This window comes from Pleurodeles waltl, chromosome 11, assembly GCF_031143425.1.
Source record: "Pleurodeles waltl isolate 20211129_DDA chromosome 11, aPleWal1.hap1.20221129, whole genome shotgun sequence".
In the NCBI taxonomy this organism is placed as follows: domain Eukaryota; kingdom Metazoa; phylum Chordata; class Amphibia; order Caudata; family Salamandridae; genus Pleurodeles; species Pleurodeles waltl.
In genome coordinates, this window is record NC_090450.1 from 992,363,087 (window position 1) to 992,381,680 (window position 18,594).

At 45.0% G+C, this 18,594-nt stretch overlaps 1 protein-coding gene across 1 annotated transcript in view; it reads right to left on the reverse strand.

The window, feature by feature from the left end:
• Nucleotides 1–1,141: 1,141 nt before the first annotated feature.
• Nucleotides 1,142–18,594, reverse strand: part of BLOC1S2 (biogenesis of lysosomal organelles complex 1 subunit 2) — a 51,565-nt gene continuing 34,112 nt past the window's right edge. Inside the window, exons 4-5 of the mRNA XM_069215343.1 lie at nucleotides 9,040–9,144; nucleotides 1,142–2,444 (exon numbers count right to left, since the gene is read on the reverse strand). Coding sequence (XP_069071444.1) covers nucleotides 2,413–2,444; nucleotides 9,040–9,144 — 137 coding nt within the window. The 3' untranslated portion in view covers nucleotides 1,142–2,412. The remainder of the gene's footprint in view (nucleotides 2,445–9,039; nucleotides 9,145–18,594) is intronic.

The following is an 18,594-nucleotide window of genomic DNA, read 5'->3' on the forward strand; positions in this document are numbered from 1 at the left end:
TCTCAAACAGGTTACAGGAATTATATCCATTTGTTTTTACTTCTTACAGTCATGCACATTTTTGACATTTGTGTTATCACTGGTATTTCTTACAAGTGCATTGAAGTACGTGATTGTGTACAAATCACTTCATCTCGTGTCTGAAATGGCAAATAGTTGTTTTGGGGAAAACAGATCTATAATGTAGTAAATATGTCATGTTTTTAAATGAATCATTTTCACCACATATCCATTCAACTATTTATGGACCATCTTTTAACATAGCTCTTTCCAAAAGATGACAGAGCCCCACCAGGTAACAGAAGTCGCCATTCGTCATAACAAGGTGGCATGGATGCCACCAGTGCTTAATTTGAACCAGTGTTTTCCGGTGCTAAGCACCAGCACTTAATTGTAAACACCAGCACTTAACACAGTCTGCCAGATGGTGGTGCTGTCTGTGTAATTTAGAGATGAACACAACAACAGTTGCTTATTACTTCAATATACATTAAATATGACTAATACCTGCCGTCCAAGCCAATCTTATTGCTTTGGGAGCCTGGAATAGTCTGGCTTGTCACACCTGTATGAGTGTGAAGGTCAGTCGTTGTGATGGTATTGACGTTGGGTGCAATGGCAGGGGAAATGGGTGGTGCCCTTCCGACGAGGGCCTTTGCACTTATGTTTTATATTTTTATTATTATTATTATTTTTTTTTTATAAATTAAGGACTGGATGCCACTGAATTCTGGATCACCCCCATTCTAGAACTCAAAAACAACGCTCTCTCGATTTCACTTGTACATGCAGGTACACTCCCGCAGTGTTACAACAAGAGTAACCTCTGTCAATCACACAAACTTAAAAAGGGAAGGCCACTGAGCATTGCTAGACCCTTCCAACCAACCACAAAATGCCTTCAGACGCTCAAGCACTTTATTGCTCATTCGCTTTCTACTCCACTACAAGCTAAGGTGCAGTGGCATATTACTTAATAAAAGCACAACTCTAGGCTTCACACTTAACACAAAGATTGCAGTAGTAGGGGACACTAAAGCCACACCACCCCTTCTAACCAAGCACAAACGGCAGAAAAGCAGGCTAACACACCACAAAGCGCTTTGGTGCCTGCGCAGTTGCAAGAAGCACTACATAGAACTACAGAACACAACAGGCTTTATGGGAAAAATTATTCTCTTAAACACCAAAACTTTGAAAGTGTCACACAAAACGAGAATGTGTAAAAGCATGCACAAAATGACAAATGCTCAAAAGCTTTAACCTAAGCATCTGGAGAGACAGGACGGATTCTGAGTACTCGTCACCACACCTGTTGACTACTCCTTCAAATATTAGGCTTAAATTGCTCTACATTTACAGCAATGCGTTGTTTCACACATTAAACTATGAAGCCAGCGGTTACACATCAACGTTGTCTCAAAGCTGCATTATCGGATGACAAATAACATTAGGATCACCTTCCTCAAATAAAGCATAAAAAAACACGTTTTAATATGTTTTTGCAGGTACTTTACTGATTTAGTCTGCCATGTTTTTATATTTTACACTTTTCCAAATTGGCTGTCAGTAGCTTCACCATGGGTACAGTGAAAGTCCCTCACAATAGCCCAGATTTAGCCAAAAGGTCAGCACACCACAGATCAGTAGGAAATTGAGCAGCTGGACATGCACAAATGAATACATATAAGAGTGATTTTTGAAGTTGTGCTTTTTTTTGTTTCTTTTTTTACAAACATCAAAGGCAGACGCTACCAGCAAAGAACAAACTCTACATTTCTTTACATTTACCGTGTATTAGTGCACCAGTCTGGAAGAACATATGCAACACCCTAACAGGCTAGTGCCCTTCAAGGGCAAGGGGGGCAGTGGCTGTCCATCATTTCTGGTTTCCTGTCCAACTTTCCTTGGGAGCTGGCTGCAGGTGGGGTAACCTCTTGAACCAGTTTGCGATTTCCATTACAAATGGTATCACCCATGCGCTGATGCCTCTCATTGAGCAAAATGGTCGCTTTCGCCAAAAATATGCACATGAAAATGGCAACATTATAGCATGACAGAGATGCACTAGCCTACTGAACGAACTGAAGCTTTCCCCTAGGGTCATTCCAATGAAATTATGGAAAACTGGGCCTGTCAATCTTTCAATAGGATGGCCAGTTCTGCAAATTATACAGTCTGAAAGGCATCTGCCCACAGCTCTTCCCCTAGTTTTGCAGCCAGTGCTGTCTCGTGCAACAGGAACTCGCCAGGTCTAACCTTCAAGGGATGACAGCAGGAATGGGACCCAGGAATCCCCAGGTTCAAATTACTGGGGGAGCATTGCAAAGCCAGGGGCACTGCCTGCCAGCATAGGGACCTTTTCAGTGGAGGACGCCCGGTATAATTTCTGTACTTGAAACATCATCATGGTTACCGCTTCTCCAGCTTCTTGAACTTTGCCTCTGTGGGGGTGAAAAGAAAATGCAATCAATAAACAAAATGAGCTAATTTAAAAATACAAAGGCAACATCTCTCCCAAGCTCTGGTTCTTACATTACAGTGAACAGATGCCTCAGAACAAGGTGTGGACTAGTGGTAACCAGGCAGGGACAAGGGCAGTGGGGTCACACAGTCATTGGATACATTCCAGCAGCAATGTGTGGGTTCATGGAGGCTGTTGAATAACAACTCTAGCCTTCTGGAGGTGTCAGATGTCTTCCTGGCAGAGGGTGGTCTTCTGGGTAAGGTATGTGCTGACTGACTAATGGGCTTATCCTCAAGAAGGGACAGGGAGCGCATGGATAACAGGTGTAGACTTCTTTGTAGTAGGTGTTGTCTTTTTGTAGTGATTGTGGCTTTCTGAGTAGTTATGTATCCTACATAAATGGCATTGGTTAGAGCTTAAGACATGAAGTTACCGGTTCTACTCGTAGCTCGATCACTGGAGCTACTACCAACGCAATCGTGAGCAAGTCAGTTAATAAGCTTGCGATTTATCTCCCTGTAGAGGCGCATGCGGTTCTGCAATACTCCAGTGCAACAGAAGGTTGGGTGGACATCAGGGAGACTGTCAGCTGAGTCCAGCAGGTAGAGATTGTTCCTGCTTTGGGTGGCCAGAGACAGAAGAGACTAGGACTGTGAGTCTCAGGGTCTGGATTCACATGCCGGCCAAACACCCGATGACAACACTCTGCAAACCACAGAAGTGGTGGGGTACTGCAACCAAATATCTGCAGCTAGCCCCAAAGGATCTGCCTTGAGGTATCGGAGGCCAGCGTGAGCCTACTCCTCCTGAAGCTCTCAGTGACCTTGGGATCCCTGTAGTTTTCTCTTTCCATGCGCTGCAAGATGGGGAGACAAGTGACCTCTCCCACAAGCCCAGCCTGGTTACTCGTCCTACCAGATGGAGGAGGTTCCACTGGACTATTTCTCTAGATGTTCTGGTTTGAGAGATATTGTGGGTTGAGTTTCTGGTTTCAACACCATCTAGGCTTGTAGCCAAATGGCCACTGAGCTCACCAGTGTCCACTGTGGCACTCCAGATACCTGGGTATGTCGGTCACCGGAAAACTTCAACAGCGACCAGCTGGTACCAAGACACAGGCCCCAATCCAATGGCCATCTCCAAAGGGTGTCTAAGCTACGCTGTTTCCATAGCAAGCCAATGTCTTCAACCCAATGCCTTCCAGAGTCTGAACTCCAGAGCAATTGTCTGTGTTCCTTCCTCTAGACAACCTTATTGCACCACTTCAGAAAGAACCCCTAGAAATACAGGGAAACATTATTTTGTAGGGTGGGCAATCCACTATTGGGTAGTAAATTAGTTTGACATCAGTGGGTTTGTAGAAGGTGTACACAATACACTGGAGTACATTCCATTAGCCCAAATTATGGCATATCGAAACACCGCCCACAAGACAACAGTGGCCTTAGGGTTAAATATTAAGCAGTTTTCCAGGGCCTAGGACTAAAGAGTTACAGTAATCTTTGACACTGGTTCCTGGCTGCACCAAAATCATATTCATCTTATTCACCTGCATTGCGCTGGGCGCAGTGTAACGACCACGGTAACATGGCTGCGGCTATCTGGGCCCAACCTACACAATACCTTCACTAGTTTGGACCAGCGGGTCCTCTGCACATCTACAGCTAGGCCTAGGGAGAAGAGGGTAAAACAGATGGCGCTCTTCCTCCCTTTTCTGGCACCCTGAGGCAGGAAGAGGTTAACTGGGAGTATCCTGCCTGGCACAGGGTCCTGCCTTTGCCACTGGTGTCCCAGGGCCACTGATTTCTACTGCACTCCAAATGGATAACCAGGTTAATACCTCTAGAGGCTCGACTCCTCTGGGGCAGTGAAGTCCAAGCTTCATCTCGGAAGGGGCTTGTTAAGAGGTTAAGTACAAGAGGCAGCTAAAGTAAAACAACACAAAGAAGACAACAAGGCGCAAGCTTGGTTCTTAGGACGAGATACGACCCAAACATTTATACAGCGTTTACCTGCCAGACAGCAGACCTTTTGGAACACTGGCCCCTCTGGCCACTGTATCTGGGAAAGCGTTTAGGAGAGCTCAGCAAACGTTGGGACTCATCTGGTTTAGTCTGTTGTTTGTACGCAAAGTGCAAATCAACCCCTCTGAGGTGTCAGACAAAATAACACAATGTCACAAGATTACCATTGTACGTCTGACACACTATCTCAAAGGTCTTTGGATGCAAAATCAGTGGGTCAACTTACTGCTTTAGAAAAATGATCAGACACCCCTTTGGTTAAAACCCCGCCACTCAAGCAACAAGAGTTTCAAAGTATAACAAATGGCTAATTTTGGGTGCCAGCATTCTTGATGACCAGGTCCAGTTCAAAGTAACAAAGTGGTATCTAGCAGTTGGCATCCATCTAGGACACAGTCCAGGAGCAGGTCAGCTGCCAACCCGGCAGGCCTCCCAGATCTTGTGACGGAGAAGAAGATATCAGTGGGTTAGCATCCATCATAAAGTCCAGAGCAGGTTCCTAACTTTACGTGCTTGTCACTCAAAAAGGGGGCAGTCAAGATGCTCTAGCGACAACTATTAGGCCTGTCCCAGTTGGGAACTTGACAGAGTTAGGAACCAACAGTGACTTTAAATGAAACTATCCATGAAACTGAAAGGGCTTTGAGGGTGAATCACATGGATCCAAATTCATACTGAGCAACTACAGCCAACAGAGTACACCTCAAATGGCAGGAGTAAAGAGGAACCACAGCCATGCTCGCTTAGAGTCTGATCAGCTGGACTGCAAGATACTAGCGGCTACTGCCTGCTTCTGCCCTCCACACGGATATTCTTCCAAATGTAGATATTCTCACAGACACCGCTACACTCCTCTCCATGATGCGCAGTTTAGTTCTAATGTTTTCTAGACTGTGACAGTTGCCCACATTTTCCAGTAGACCATGTATTAGCCCCAACCTTAAAGAAAAAGAGACACAAGCAAACTCTCTACCTCTGGTAAACATCTGTGTCACTAGTGTGTAGCGTTTCCTTGAAATTCAGATAGTTTATGAAATCGTTGGCCCAGATGGCAATCTTTATCCAGCTTTGGAAGTACAGGTAAGAAGCCTCGGCCAACCAATCCTCTGTAAGTTCAAGCCTGCCCCCCACAGATACTGCCCAGTAACTATTCACTGCCCTAGGAGTGAGAGAAAAGGCTTCATGGGCGTCAAGCCAAATCTGTGAGAGACCCTATGGGGTAAGACGGTCACCAGGGAAAAGAGATGGGCAGGAAGAGGTCAAACTCAGGGTCAAAACTCCAAAGAGAATTTATGTGGAAAAAATAATCTTCCAAAATACTGGTCCTTTGGACAGAGTAAAGTATTTTCAATCAAATCACCCAACCTCAAAGTGGGGCCTAAATCCATACCCTTCTCCAAACAAAGCAGGGCTGAACCACAAAATCTCTACAAAGCAGTCTGTTCCAGGTTAAATCTCTTCTCCACATCAAATTTTCCCCTTAGACAGCTTGACTGCAAATTTTCCAATCACTTAGGTTTTTATTGGAAAATGAATTAGTTCCCTGTTCCCTTACTTCTGTTGCCCTTCATGGTTTCATATAAGGCTCTAAGCAGGGCTTTAAACCCTAATTTTGAGCTCTATTGCATAGGGTGTAAATACGTAATTCTATTTTGAAAGCAGGTGAAATGCTAAATATTTCATTACAATTTTTAATCATGGGTATTTATTTAATGCTACCCATTTCTAACTTGTAGGCAGAAATTCACACGAATGAAAAGATGAGTGTTTCACCTTTCAACCCTTCTTCACAACAAACAGCAAGAACAGTCCAGTACCTTTGCATGGAACCCAGATGAAGAAAGAACTAATTTGGACATATTTTAAGGGTGGTGCAGGTGGAAACCTGAACTGAGTTTGCGTATCTCCCACTCCCCATTATTTTTGCTAATTGTATTTATCCGATCAGAAACCGCGCTGATCTGGTGGCTGATTTCATCCATGTGAAATTTACACCCAAGTGTGATATGGCTTCTGAACAATGAGAACTGACAATGCAGATCCATGGTGTGAAAAACGAAAACAAAAGAATGATCCACAAATGGACATAGAAATGGGAATAAACATTTCTGTTTTCAAAGGAGCCCTTTTCAATGTGGCAGAGGGCTATGCCCCACAGCCCCCAAACCACCCTCCTTCGTAACTTACTCCCTCTGTTACAGTTAAGAACACATTTCTCGTCTCCTTTCTTCTGGAGACTTCCTCTTAACCCCAAGATTTGTAGTGATTTTATATGTTGCATGCACTTGTGCCCAGAATGTGTTTTTAAACTATGTTGTTCACATGACGTTTCCAGCCATAGCATGTTGCTTTAAAAAAGATCTTGAAAATGTACTTCTGCATGTGAAATCTGCATCGGTTCTCTGAAGTGCAGAAAGAGCTCATCAACATGCAGTCTACTGGCCTTTGCTAAAGACACAACAAGAAGTTACCATGCCAGCAGGAGACTATCTACTCAAAGTGTGTGTTTTTAAGTCTAAAGCACATGGATGAGCCACGTTTGTGCTGTTTTTCAAGTCAAACTCGAAGGATTTCTACATGTCGAAAACTAGGAGCGAAAGCATCGGTTTGCTTTCGATGGGAAATAAACTGCTTCACTGTTTTATATTGTTGTTCTCAGGAACTCAGTGGGATATGCCAGAGTACTGCGACACTTGGGGTAAGCAAGCGGTGAAGTTGTTTCAGCTGCCTGGTCATTTCTTGTGGGCCTGCAGTTGTCGACAAGGGAGGACCCGCACAGTGTTGCTGGAGGGAAGAAAGGTTCCCATTATATGGGTTCTGATGGCCAAACTTCATGCAGAAGTATTGCTCCAAGGCCTGAGTGAGGGGATGTGGGGAAACAGTGTTATGTTTTTGAGAAGGCCATGTCCAAGCTGCAGAGGCATTTTTCAAAGAGAAAAATGACATCACAAAAAGTAACAAGTGCTATATGACACCTTAGGAAGGGATAAACAGTGGCTGAATTTGTCACAGCAGTGAGATATACTGCTGTTCATGAAAACTTTAGTCTTCTCTAAATCAAGTCATGGCGGACCAGTTGATGTTGCACAAATGTTCTCAAGGAATGTAGCAGTGGTTGCTGCAAGCAGGGAACTCTAATTTTGAAGAAGTGAGCACTAGTGCAATATCAGTCGAGAAGTCCGTCAATGGGGACAACCATTGTAAAGCGAAGGAATCAAAGTGTTTACGAAGAAAAGCAGGGAAGGACAATGGGCTGTATACTGATGGGAGGAAGTCAGAGAGACAGCAGATAGTAGGGAGAAGACGGAGTGGCAGTCCAAAGACACTCCATCGACTGGGTGCTGAAAACAGCCCTTTGCTAGTTTGGGCAAACAAAGACCGGCAAGGGTGAAAGAAGGAGTCAAGGACAACGTGAAGCGTAACAGAGGAGGATGAAGGCGATACAGAAGGGAGCTCTGCAAAATGCCAACGACTGTCGGAATGTAATATTCTCATGGGGCGACAGAGCTCCCGCGCCAAGAGCTTGAATTCTGAGGGGATGTAGAACACTCCTCATGCCCTTATACCTCTGAACTTGAAGTACGTTTTATCCTTTGGTGAGAAACCGTACAACGCATTCATGTGGGAGTGGTGAAGATTGGAGGGGTTTCCAGTTTCAAATTTCTGGAGGTGGGCAAAGGACCACCTAAATCGGGGTAACAAATGTGGAGGATATCAGTTTGTGAACTGACAACTACTACACTGGGGGAAACCCTGAAGATGCAAGGTTGGGACTACATGAGGCAAGAAAGACTTACTGATGGGGTAACATTTGCAGTGATGCACAACGTTGGGGTACTCGAAGCCTGGACAAGGTTTTTGGTTTTCTAAATAGGGCTCTTGAGGAACAAGGTGAAGAAAAGGTTTTGTACCGTGGTTGGTTCACTTGTTCCTTCCAAGGTGGAGTCGTGTGTGGTGAATCGGAGCGAAACATGGAGTTAAAAAACCTGTAGGGTTCGGTGCCCAAGTCCTGACATTTGTCAAAGGAAGTGTCTGCCAGGGACAGTCAAAGGGTATTTTGGCATTTAGTATTAAAGATACTTTCTCACACGTGATGTGGTTCCAAGTGAATAACGCAGTTGCGGGTGAGGTTTATGGTATATGTCAAGAGTCCACAGAGAGGAGGTATGAGAGGTAGAGCCTGCCCTGAAGTGTAGCAATGCAATTGCAGGATGCGTGAAGTTGCCCATTACTACTGACGAGTGGGGATTGATCTCGATATGAAAGGTTGCATTTCTCATGTTTTATGATGCCGTACAACTCATCGTTTGCTACCGCTTGTAGCTTTGTTGCTCAGCTGTAAGAGGCTACGTAAAGGATCTAGTTGAAAAAAATGGACTTGTCTCTGGAGGTATATCTGTCAAAACATGTGACAATGGGAAACACTCGACATAGTAACATTTCGCTGTTAAAAATAACTAACAATTCCCGATGTATGTGTTATGCATCACGGTCCCTCGGCTGTACCACATTTTGGAAGTGGAAATGTGTCAAATGAGAATCCATTACCAAGCTTTTTGGAGTATGCGTCCAACTTGTACGCTGCAAGCTCCAGCGAGGCCACCTGTTCCTCAATCTGATCGATTTGTTCCAAGTACGGCTGAAGGCTGGCATCTTGAGAAGAAAGAAACACAATAATATGCTGAATACAAGTTCTGATACTAAAAACATAAAACATGTTGGTTCACAGAAGTGTTATAAGCAAAAAACTGCAGCAATCATACATAAATATAATTTTTTTTTTAAGTAAACCGTGATCTGCATTGTTAAAAAAGTGAGCTCTTCCTTAGCAAAGCAAAGGGGCAACCTGACATTTTCTACACGTTTGAGCATGTTGATAGGCTTCCGGAAAGGTGAGGGTGAATATAATGATTAATAGACATCCACACAAAAAGGATTCCGGCTCAACCCCCAGCTATCCAAGACCTCTCTCACTGATTAAACTCTCCCTAATAAAACAAATTCCAAATAAAACCATCAGCGTACCAATCAGTAATCCGATCTCTGTGGTCCCCAAAATGTACTACAATAATGCCTTTCTTACAAAATCAGGTCAACTCTGTGGCCCATATGTAGCCCAACTCCCCTCCTTTCAAGCTCCAAGACATATAATCCAAAGAATCCAGTGTTGACACCTCCATTGGCTACCTCAAGGGTTTAGAATCAAGCTTTTGTATGCAAGTTTAACCTATAAAGCCTTCAAACTCCACGCTGCCTGCTTACAGTCCACCTTAAATATTTCCTGCACAGAAAAGGTGTTCGAAGCAAATATGAACTGCATCAACTCCCAATAGGAAAACCCTTCCTTGGAGCTGCTGTCTTAATACGACTTTCTCTACCCTACAAAATCCAAGAAAGGCTATTTCAATTCCACAAAAGTCGAAAAATATACAACCTTAGCGCCATCTTCATTACTAACTCCTGCTCTCACCTCCTCCCCTTATCAATGCCATGCCTGAACTACTGAGTGACTACTACACACCTGATACTTCAGCAAAGGTTGCAACTTCTGGATAGTTTATTGAATGTTACTTTCTTTTCTTGAACGCCTAGATGAAATGATAACTCAAGATTTTTTGAGGGGTTATTTGTAAAGCACATTGACGCCCACTATGGATAAAAGCTGAGCTACATCAAAAAGTAGTAATTTTGGGCCTAAAGTCCTCATTTGTGCTTTCACCTGCCAATGCAAATTAAACATTTTGAATTGGGCTAGGACGGTATGGGGGTGGTGGGGGTTGGGAGGGAAACTTTACACAAAAATAAAGATCTCTGTCCACTGAACTGTTGCACACCAACAGCTGAATTACATAAACTTGGTTGACTGTTACACTTTGAACCAAAGCATTAGCACTACATAATACATTAACAATGTGTGCTGTTCTGCCCCCTCTTTTTACAGGTGTCTTTTCTGTTTCACAGCAGCAAAAAATATGGATTTATTTTAAAAGGTTCATTTTCACTGCTGCAATATAGCACTATCACAATATGTGATGGAGTGAAATAGCACAGCCTTAACATTTTTAGTAAGCTGTGAAATAGCATCTTTCTCCTATTTTGTTCCATTTCTTTAAAATAGCATCTCGTTTCAAACTGTGCAATTTATGTAATGTGACCCCCCCAAGACTTTGGTAAACTAATATTCCTACTCTCGGACATGGGAGCTGCTGTACAGCTTCTCTTTACTTATGACAAACTGTCCCTCATCCTTGTGTATGGTGTCCACAACGTTATACTTGGTCAAAGGATTGGTCATTTCTGAATTTTTACCAACTCTTAACCTAATGTTGGGGAAACTACTTATATGAAGCCATAGTCTACGTTCTTTCTGCTGAGGTGAGCCAGGAGGCTATACTGATGCATTTATTCAGCACAATGTACACCACCAGGTGGTTTCCTGACACTTACACAACTACAAGTCACAGTAGAAGGCATTTCACAGAACAGACAAGATGACCAGTCCCTCACTCATTTAAACAAGAACAGTATGATCATTTTGCGAAAGATTAATTTATTTTTAATTTGTCCTTAGGAAATTGGGAAGTCATTCAATAGTGTTGGAGTCTCAGACTGCATGCTTAATTGTCCCCAGAACGCGCAGTAAAGATTGTTCAGAGGATCTCAGAGTCCTCTGTAGACACCAGGGCTTCAGACTGCTTTCGAAGACCGACTGGCTCACAATATAAAAACATGTTGGGTCATGCAGAAGGTCATAAATCTAATATTTCTGTCCACTGGCAGCCAATGACGACCCCTCCTTTCATCCAACACATGATCATATTTCTTCAGTTTGCTGACCACTATCACTGCATTTGGAGCATTTCAATCTTGGATGCCAGAAAGCCTAAGCAGAGAGAGTTACCATAGTCCAGCCTGGACATAAAGCACAAGGATACTACTGACGCATGGGATTTGCCTTAGAGGAATGGTAAATGTTTGCTAAATGCCTTCAGTAGTTTAAAAAACGTCTTAACCACAAAGTAAGTATTGTAGTAAAATGACAGATTCTTGTCAAAGTTTAGCCACAGTTATTTAACCTTTGGCACAAGTGTCATGGAATACACTTGAATGAAGGCTACGGACTCTTGTTTAAGTGATGCTTCTCTCTGCCCTAAAGTAAGAGCTTATCATCATTAAGCTAAAAAAAAAAAAAAAAAGTTATGGGCCACCCACTGCCGAAGGACACCGAGACAACGTGCAAGCTGGAATCGCAACCCGCCACATGTCGGCTGAGCTGCACCACAACATCAATATCATCCAAGTAGGAGAATGCTTGGTATCTGGACGAGCGAATAAGTTACAGCAAGCGCTGATCATAAATGTTAAACAACATCTGGCACAAGGAGGAACCTTGCAGCAACACACAACTGACAGCAAAATCTGACAACAGAAAGGTAGCTAATGTTAATGATTGCAAGCGTCCTTGCAAAAAGGAACTACATTTGTTCCATATCATGCCATAAAAATCCATCTGCATGTCTTCTCAGCAGCACAAAGTGATGCACGCGCCGGCCCATTTACTTTTATGTTACGAACATCTAAACCCCACCCTGGAAGCAACTACTGGAGTAGGCGGTCATTATTAGGCTTCTGGGACAAAGTCCCTCTGGGTCCTGATAGGTCATCTAAAATTAGGCACCATACAGTCTTCTAGCAGCACTTTCATATCATTGGGAAGTGTTCCCAGTCTTGCCTTAGATGTCTCGCCCCCTGAGGGCCAGCCTCAGATCAGCACACACAGCACTACTGAATCACCTGATGGCATTCATCACATCAACATTCATTCTCTACTCCCTCATTTCAACTAATTTGTTATGGGGTCACCTCAATGCCTACTGGTAGTCCACCATAATTTCCTATTTCTGTGGAGAAAATCATTTCTCTAGAAAGGGTCCTACTTCACCGAGACCCCCAGTGCTGGATGGCTTCACCTAGATGACAGGTTCACACGGCTCTTGGGTCCACAAGGTTGGTCTCCAAGCTGGCAGCAAACTATTGGGAATCCTGCAGACTCAAACATAAATAAATACAAATCTAGACACAACCAAGTCCTCAACTTAGTGACTTGCATTCACACATTGTGAGATCCAATGAGCTGCTACACACAGAGCAGCACAAGGCTCTGCTAACCTGGGGATGCCCCCAAATTGCACCTGCACCCATGTTTGAGTGTTGCTACTGTTCCCTCAACAAGCAGGAAGGTGTCCAGCGGCGGCCATTATTCTAGTGAGAACACAGATATTTTTGCCTGCAAGCTACGAGCCTTCTGATCATCTCTAGGTAACATTTGTTCAGTGCCTAAAACTTGGGACCTTCTGTTCCACACAAGTCTGTGTTAAAGCTTTAATGCGGTCTTCATGGAGACTGAACGTGGCATGAATGGTGTCACACAATGTTGATGCCACGTACAGGGTATAGCCATTTCAGTTTCCATATCCCTTGAGCAGTGCCTGGGATGCAACTCAGAACGCCCCGGCAGTAGCTTCACTGATGTGTGGTTTCTGGCAACAATATACAATCGGCATGAGCCCTGCCTGAACAGAAAGAAGACTGACTAAAACCAATTCGATTACTTAGAAGTTATCCAGTATTGGATCTTTCATAAATTCACATGCTTGAATCATCCCCGTCGTCGAAGTGGGAGTCCCACGGTACATAAAATAGCAATAAATAATAAAAAAAATGTTTTTGCTATAGGCTATAATGGAGTCAGAGCTTGCTCATATAGCCTATCCATGTCCTTTTGTGAAAGGACCCAAACCTGCCTGCTGTCCAATCAGGCACCATCACCCTCTAGAACCTTCTCCAGAGAAGCTCCCTTCCTCAGATTTTCTACCGCACGTCGTGTGAAGGGAGTCTCCCTGAGCTCTGCTCAGTTTTTCTTCTACTTCAGAGATTTTTCTCTCAAGAAAGCTTCAAATGTCAGATTCTTCTAGAAAAGGCCTTTTCCGCCCTTGCAAGACCTGTGGGAAGAAAAGGCTCCATGTGGATGACCCACATAAAGAATGTCTGTACTGTCTCTACCCACAACATAAGGTTAAGGACTGCAAAATATGTCGCACCTTCTCCACAAAGACCCTCAGAGACCGGGAGGGCAGACTACTGACATGGTTACAGGCCAAATCCTGTACTTCAGGTGAGGAGAGTGGGTCAGAGAGGCCACATAAAAGGTCCAGATCTGAGGACCTAGGCCACATAGAGAAATCCAGAAAGAGGCAGAAATCTCATCATGGGAAGGGCTTACAGACTTCAGTCTCCTCTGAGCCTTCCTCTCCTCTTCAAAAGAAGGAGTCTTACCATCTATCTCCTTCTTCAGAGCCTTCCACTTCTGGAAAAATGACTCTGAAAATTAGAACAACGACGACAACACCGTCGACGACCGTGACGACGACGACGGTATCTACATCTACCGTCTCCACTTCATCGTCGGCAAAATCATCGTCGGCAAAATCATCGTCGGCAAAATCATCGTCGGCAAAATCATCGTCGACTAAACCATCGTCGACGAAACCATCGTCTGTGACTCCACCGTCGACGAGACCACCGTCGACGAGACCACCGTCGACGGAAAAATCTGCACCATCCACGGCTGCATCAACTTTCACGCCATCGACAGCAGTGATGCCTAGTGGACACGCTGAGGCCATTCCTACCTCTTCCAGGTCTCCAGCTCTCCGAGCCATGGTCAGCATCAGAAGTCTACCTGCACAGGACGTTTATCCAACCGACACATCTCCAAACAAGGTGTCCGCTTTACTACCCAGTCATCTTCTTGACTGGGAGGAATCGGACAAAGGTCCTTTTGGAGATGCACATAGCCCTTCGCAGCTCCATGTCAAATATCAAGACGACGATGAAGAGAATGAGTATGAACAGTATCAACCATACTACTCTCATCAGGACCAATACTATGAAACACGGGAGCCTCAACACAGAGACACCGTAGAAATGCCTTCCTCCTTAATCCAGGATTTACAATTCATGCTTCAGGATTATAGGAGAAGGTTTCCAGCGGAAGGTCAACCACCGGCGCCGGTCTCTACTGTGACGCCAGGTAATGCTCCTCCTCCTCCAGCTACTCCAAGATCAACATCACACTCGGTGTTAGCTGCACCCCCCAGAGATGAAGGTTCCACTTCAGGGGAAGAAGAACAAGAAGAAGGAGAAATTTCTACTCCACAACATCCTACAGAGGAATGGGATGATTATTTGGCCCCCACTCCTTCTCCACCACCTCCTCGCCCCTCTGATTCTCCGCCCGAGGACATAGGTGGTTTCCATAATCTTATGGACAGAGCCGCAGTACGTTTCCACCTACCAACATCTGTCTCCCAATCGGAATGTTTCCTGCATGCTTTCAAAGAGCAATCACGGAAGTCGATACGGTCCATTCCAATTATTGATTACATTTGGAGCGAGGGCACAAAGATTATGCGGAATCCGGCTACTGTTCCGCCAGTTCCACAAAAACTGGATAAAAAATATAAGGCGACCCAAGATTCTCCGGCATGCCTTACTGGCCATCCAAAGCCTGATTCGGTCATCTCACAGGCTGCTCAAAGGCGCTCCAAAAATCCATCAACGCCTATCTCCACTCCTCCAGACAAGGAAGGTCGCAGACTGGATAATATAGGCAAGAGATTCTCCTCAATGTCTGCAATCACTGTCAGGGCAGCGAATTCATTAGCAATTTTAGGCCGATATGATCGTCAAATGTGGTCCGACATGCAACCTTTCCTGGACCTCATCCCAGAAAATAAGCAAGAAGAGGCACAAGAGATCCTACAGGAAGGTAAGCGTGCGTCGGAAGAGATTATTGACTGCGCTCTGGACATAGCCTCTACTGGTTTCCGCCAACTAGCGGGCGCCGCTGTCTTACGACGACAAGGTTGGCTCAAGGCCACATCCTTCAGACCAGAAGTGCAGTCCCGAATTCTAGACATGCCTTACGATGGGGAATCTTTGTTTGGCAAACATGTGGATGACGCACTTCAAACCATTAAGACGGACACAGACACAGACACGGCCAAGTCCCTGGGTACCCTACAGTACAGGAAGCAGCCCTTTCGAGGGGCTAGAGGGAGAGGTTTCACCTCATTTCGAGGTTCCTTTCATAGACAGTACCAGCAATCCCAGTACAGGCCTTCATACCATCAGCAGTACAGGCAATCATCGACTGCCTCCTATACCAGACAGGGAGGGAAACGAAGACAGGGTTCACAATCCAGAGATCAACCCAGAAAGCAATGATTTTCCACAGGCACCGTCTATGCTCCCTCAATGCCCGCAACATCAACAAATAGGAGCAAACATTTCCAACTTCATCCAAGAGTGGAAGAAGATAACATCGGACAAGTGGGTGCTAGATATAGTGACAAGAGGTCATGCCCTGGAGTTCACAGAAAAGCCACCGCTTCACCCACCAACATCAGGCAGATCTCTCCACCTTCGTCTGCTTCAAGCGGAAGTCTTCAGCCTTCTGGCCAAAGGGGCTATAGAGGCAGTTCCTCTGCAGCAACGAGGTCTCGGATTCTACTCCTGTTTTTTCCTCATAAGGAAGAAGTCTGGAGAGTGGCGTCCTATATTAGACCTCAGGAAGCTCAACAAGTTCCTTCGGAAACAATCCTTCAGGATGATCACATTGTCAGATATCTTGCACCTCTTGAATCCTGGAGATTTTATGACAACCTTAGATCTCCAGGACGCCTACTTCCACGTTCCAATACACGAAAAACATCGCAAATATCTCTGTTTTACAGTAGCCGGTGCCCATTATCAATTCAGAGTCCTGCCATTTGGCCTCAGATCAGCTCCGAGAATCTTCACGAAATGCCTTGCCCCAGTCGCAGCCTCCCTCAGAAGCAAGGGTTTCCAGGTGTTCCCTTACCTGGACGACTGGCTCATAAAAGCTCCGTCATCTCTACTAGCCTCAAAAGCCACAGATGCCTGCCTAAGACTATTCAACAGTTTGGGTCTAACAGTGAACCTACAAAAGTCAGTTGTGTTCCCCGCACGCAGGAGAGTTTTCCTGGGAGCAGAATTGGACACTATCCAAAACAAGGCATATCTTACCCTAACAAGGCAGCAGAAGCTGACCCAATTGGCTGTTACAATCTCCGCAAGAAAGTTAGTTTCAGTACGACTATTCAAATCGCTTCTGGGCATGATTTCCTCAGCCATAGTCCTAGTACCGCTGGCAAGACTCAAGATGAGACCTCTACAAGAAGAACTACAACTCCAATGGACCCAGTCACAAGGATCGTTCGACGATTTAATAACTATCACACCAAGGATTCGGCAGACGTTAGAATGGTGGTCCCACATCAACCACCTCTCCCACGGTCTAACCTTTCTGGCACCAATAGCAGATTTCGTTATCACCACGGACGCCTCCCTGGAAGGATGGGGAGGCCACTTACAGGACATGCGCATTCAAGGCAGATGGTCCAAGCTCCAAAAAGAGATGCACATAAATCTGTTAGAACTGAAGGCGATTCATCTTACGCTCAAAGCTTTTCTGCCACGCATCGCAGGATCATCAGTGTTAGTCAGAACAGACAACACAACAAGCATGTTCTACATCAACAAGCAGGGAGGAACAAGATCCCTCTCCCTCTCAAGGGAAGCTCAGTCTCTCTGGAACTGGCTCACACGGAACAACGTCCGCCTCAGGGCAGAGCACCTGGCGGGGGTCAACAATGCTCTAGCGGACTCTCTCAGCAGGACAGACGACAACTGTCACGAGTGGGAACTCAACCAGACCATACTCGAGAGCATTTTTCAACGATGGGGTCAGCCGATCCTAGACCTGTTCGCCACCAACCTGAATGCCAAATGCCAGTTTTACGCCAGTCGATACCCACTCCCGGGGTCGTGGGGAAATGCTCTTTTGATAAGATGGTCCGGGATCTTTGCATACGCTTTTCCCCCCATTCCACTGATTCCCAGACTCCTCAGGAAAATGAAGACCGAAGGCTGCAAGATCATTCTCATAGCCCCCAAGTGGCTGAGGCAGTACTGGTACACGGAGCTCCTCCTCCGGTCAATAGCCAATCCAGTCAGTCTCCCTTGCAACCACAATCTTCTATCGAAGAATCAGGGTCTCATCTTACATCCCGACCCAACTTCACTGCACTTGCATGCTTGGCTCCTGAGTTCGGAGAGTTCCAAGATATGAACATCGACCAAGAATGTAGGCTCATATTATCTAAAGCGCGAGCGGAGAGCACGAATAAGACATACAAATTAAAATGGAAGAAGTTCTGTGTTTGGTATTCTCAGAACAATTTTCACCCATTTCAAATCAATCCTGAGCAAATTCTTCCTTACCTGCTCTCCCTTTCCAAAGCTGGTCTTTCCTATGCATCAGTCAAGATTCACTTAGCAGCTATAGCCTCTTACAGACGATCGGCTAACATGCCGTCTATTGGTTCAACCAGAGTCATCAAACAGTTTATGAAAGGGCTGTTCCGCACCTTTCCTCCAGTTCGCTTACCTCCGCCAGAGTGGCACCTTAATATTGTTCTCTCCCAGCTCATGAAAGCCCCTTTTGAACCCATCCATAGAGCTGAACTCAAGTACATCACCTGGAAAGTGTCAACATTGCTCGCTCTCACCTCTACCAGAAGAGTCAGTGATATACAAGCGTTCACTACTAAAGAACCCTTTCTAGTTTTTTCTGAGGATTTCGTTATGCTCCGAACCAATCCCAGATATATTCCCAAAGTTCCATCTTCGTTCCACCTCAATGAACCAGTTATTCTACGAACCTTTTTTTCCAAACCCTACTACGATAGCAGAGAGAACTCTCCATTCTTTGGACATTAAACAATGCCTAAAATTTTACCTGCAAAGTACCAATAACATCAGGAAATCAGACCAACTCCTAGTATCTTATTCTCTGGGACGTCAGGGAACAGGAGTAACCAAGGCCACTATAGCCCGATGGATTTCTTCCACAATCCAATTTTGTCACACCAAGGCAGGAAAACCATTGACTAGACGCCAGAGAGCCCACTCTACAAGAGCAGTCTCCACATCGGCTGCTTTGTTCCAAGGTATTGC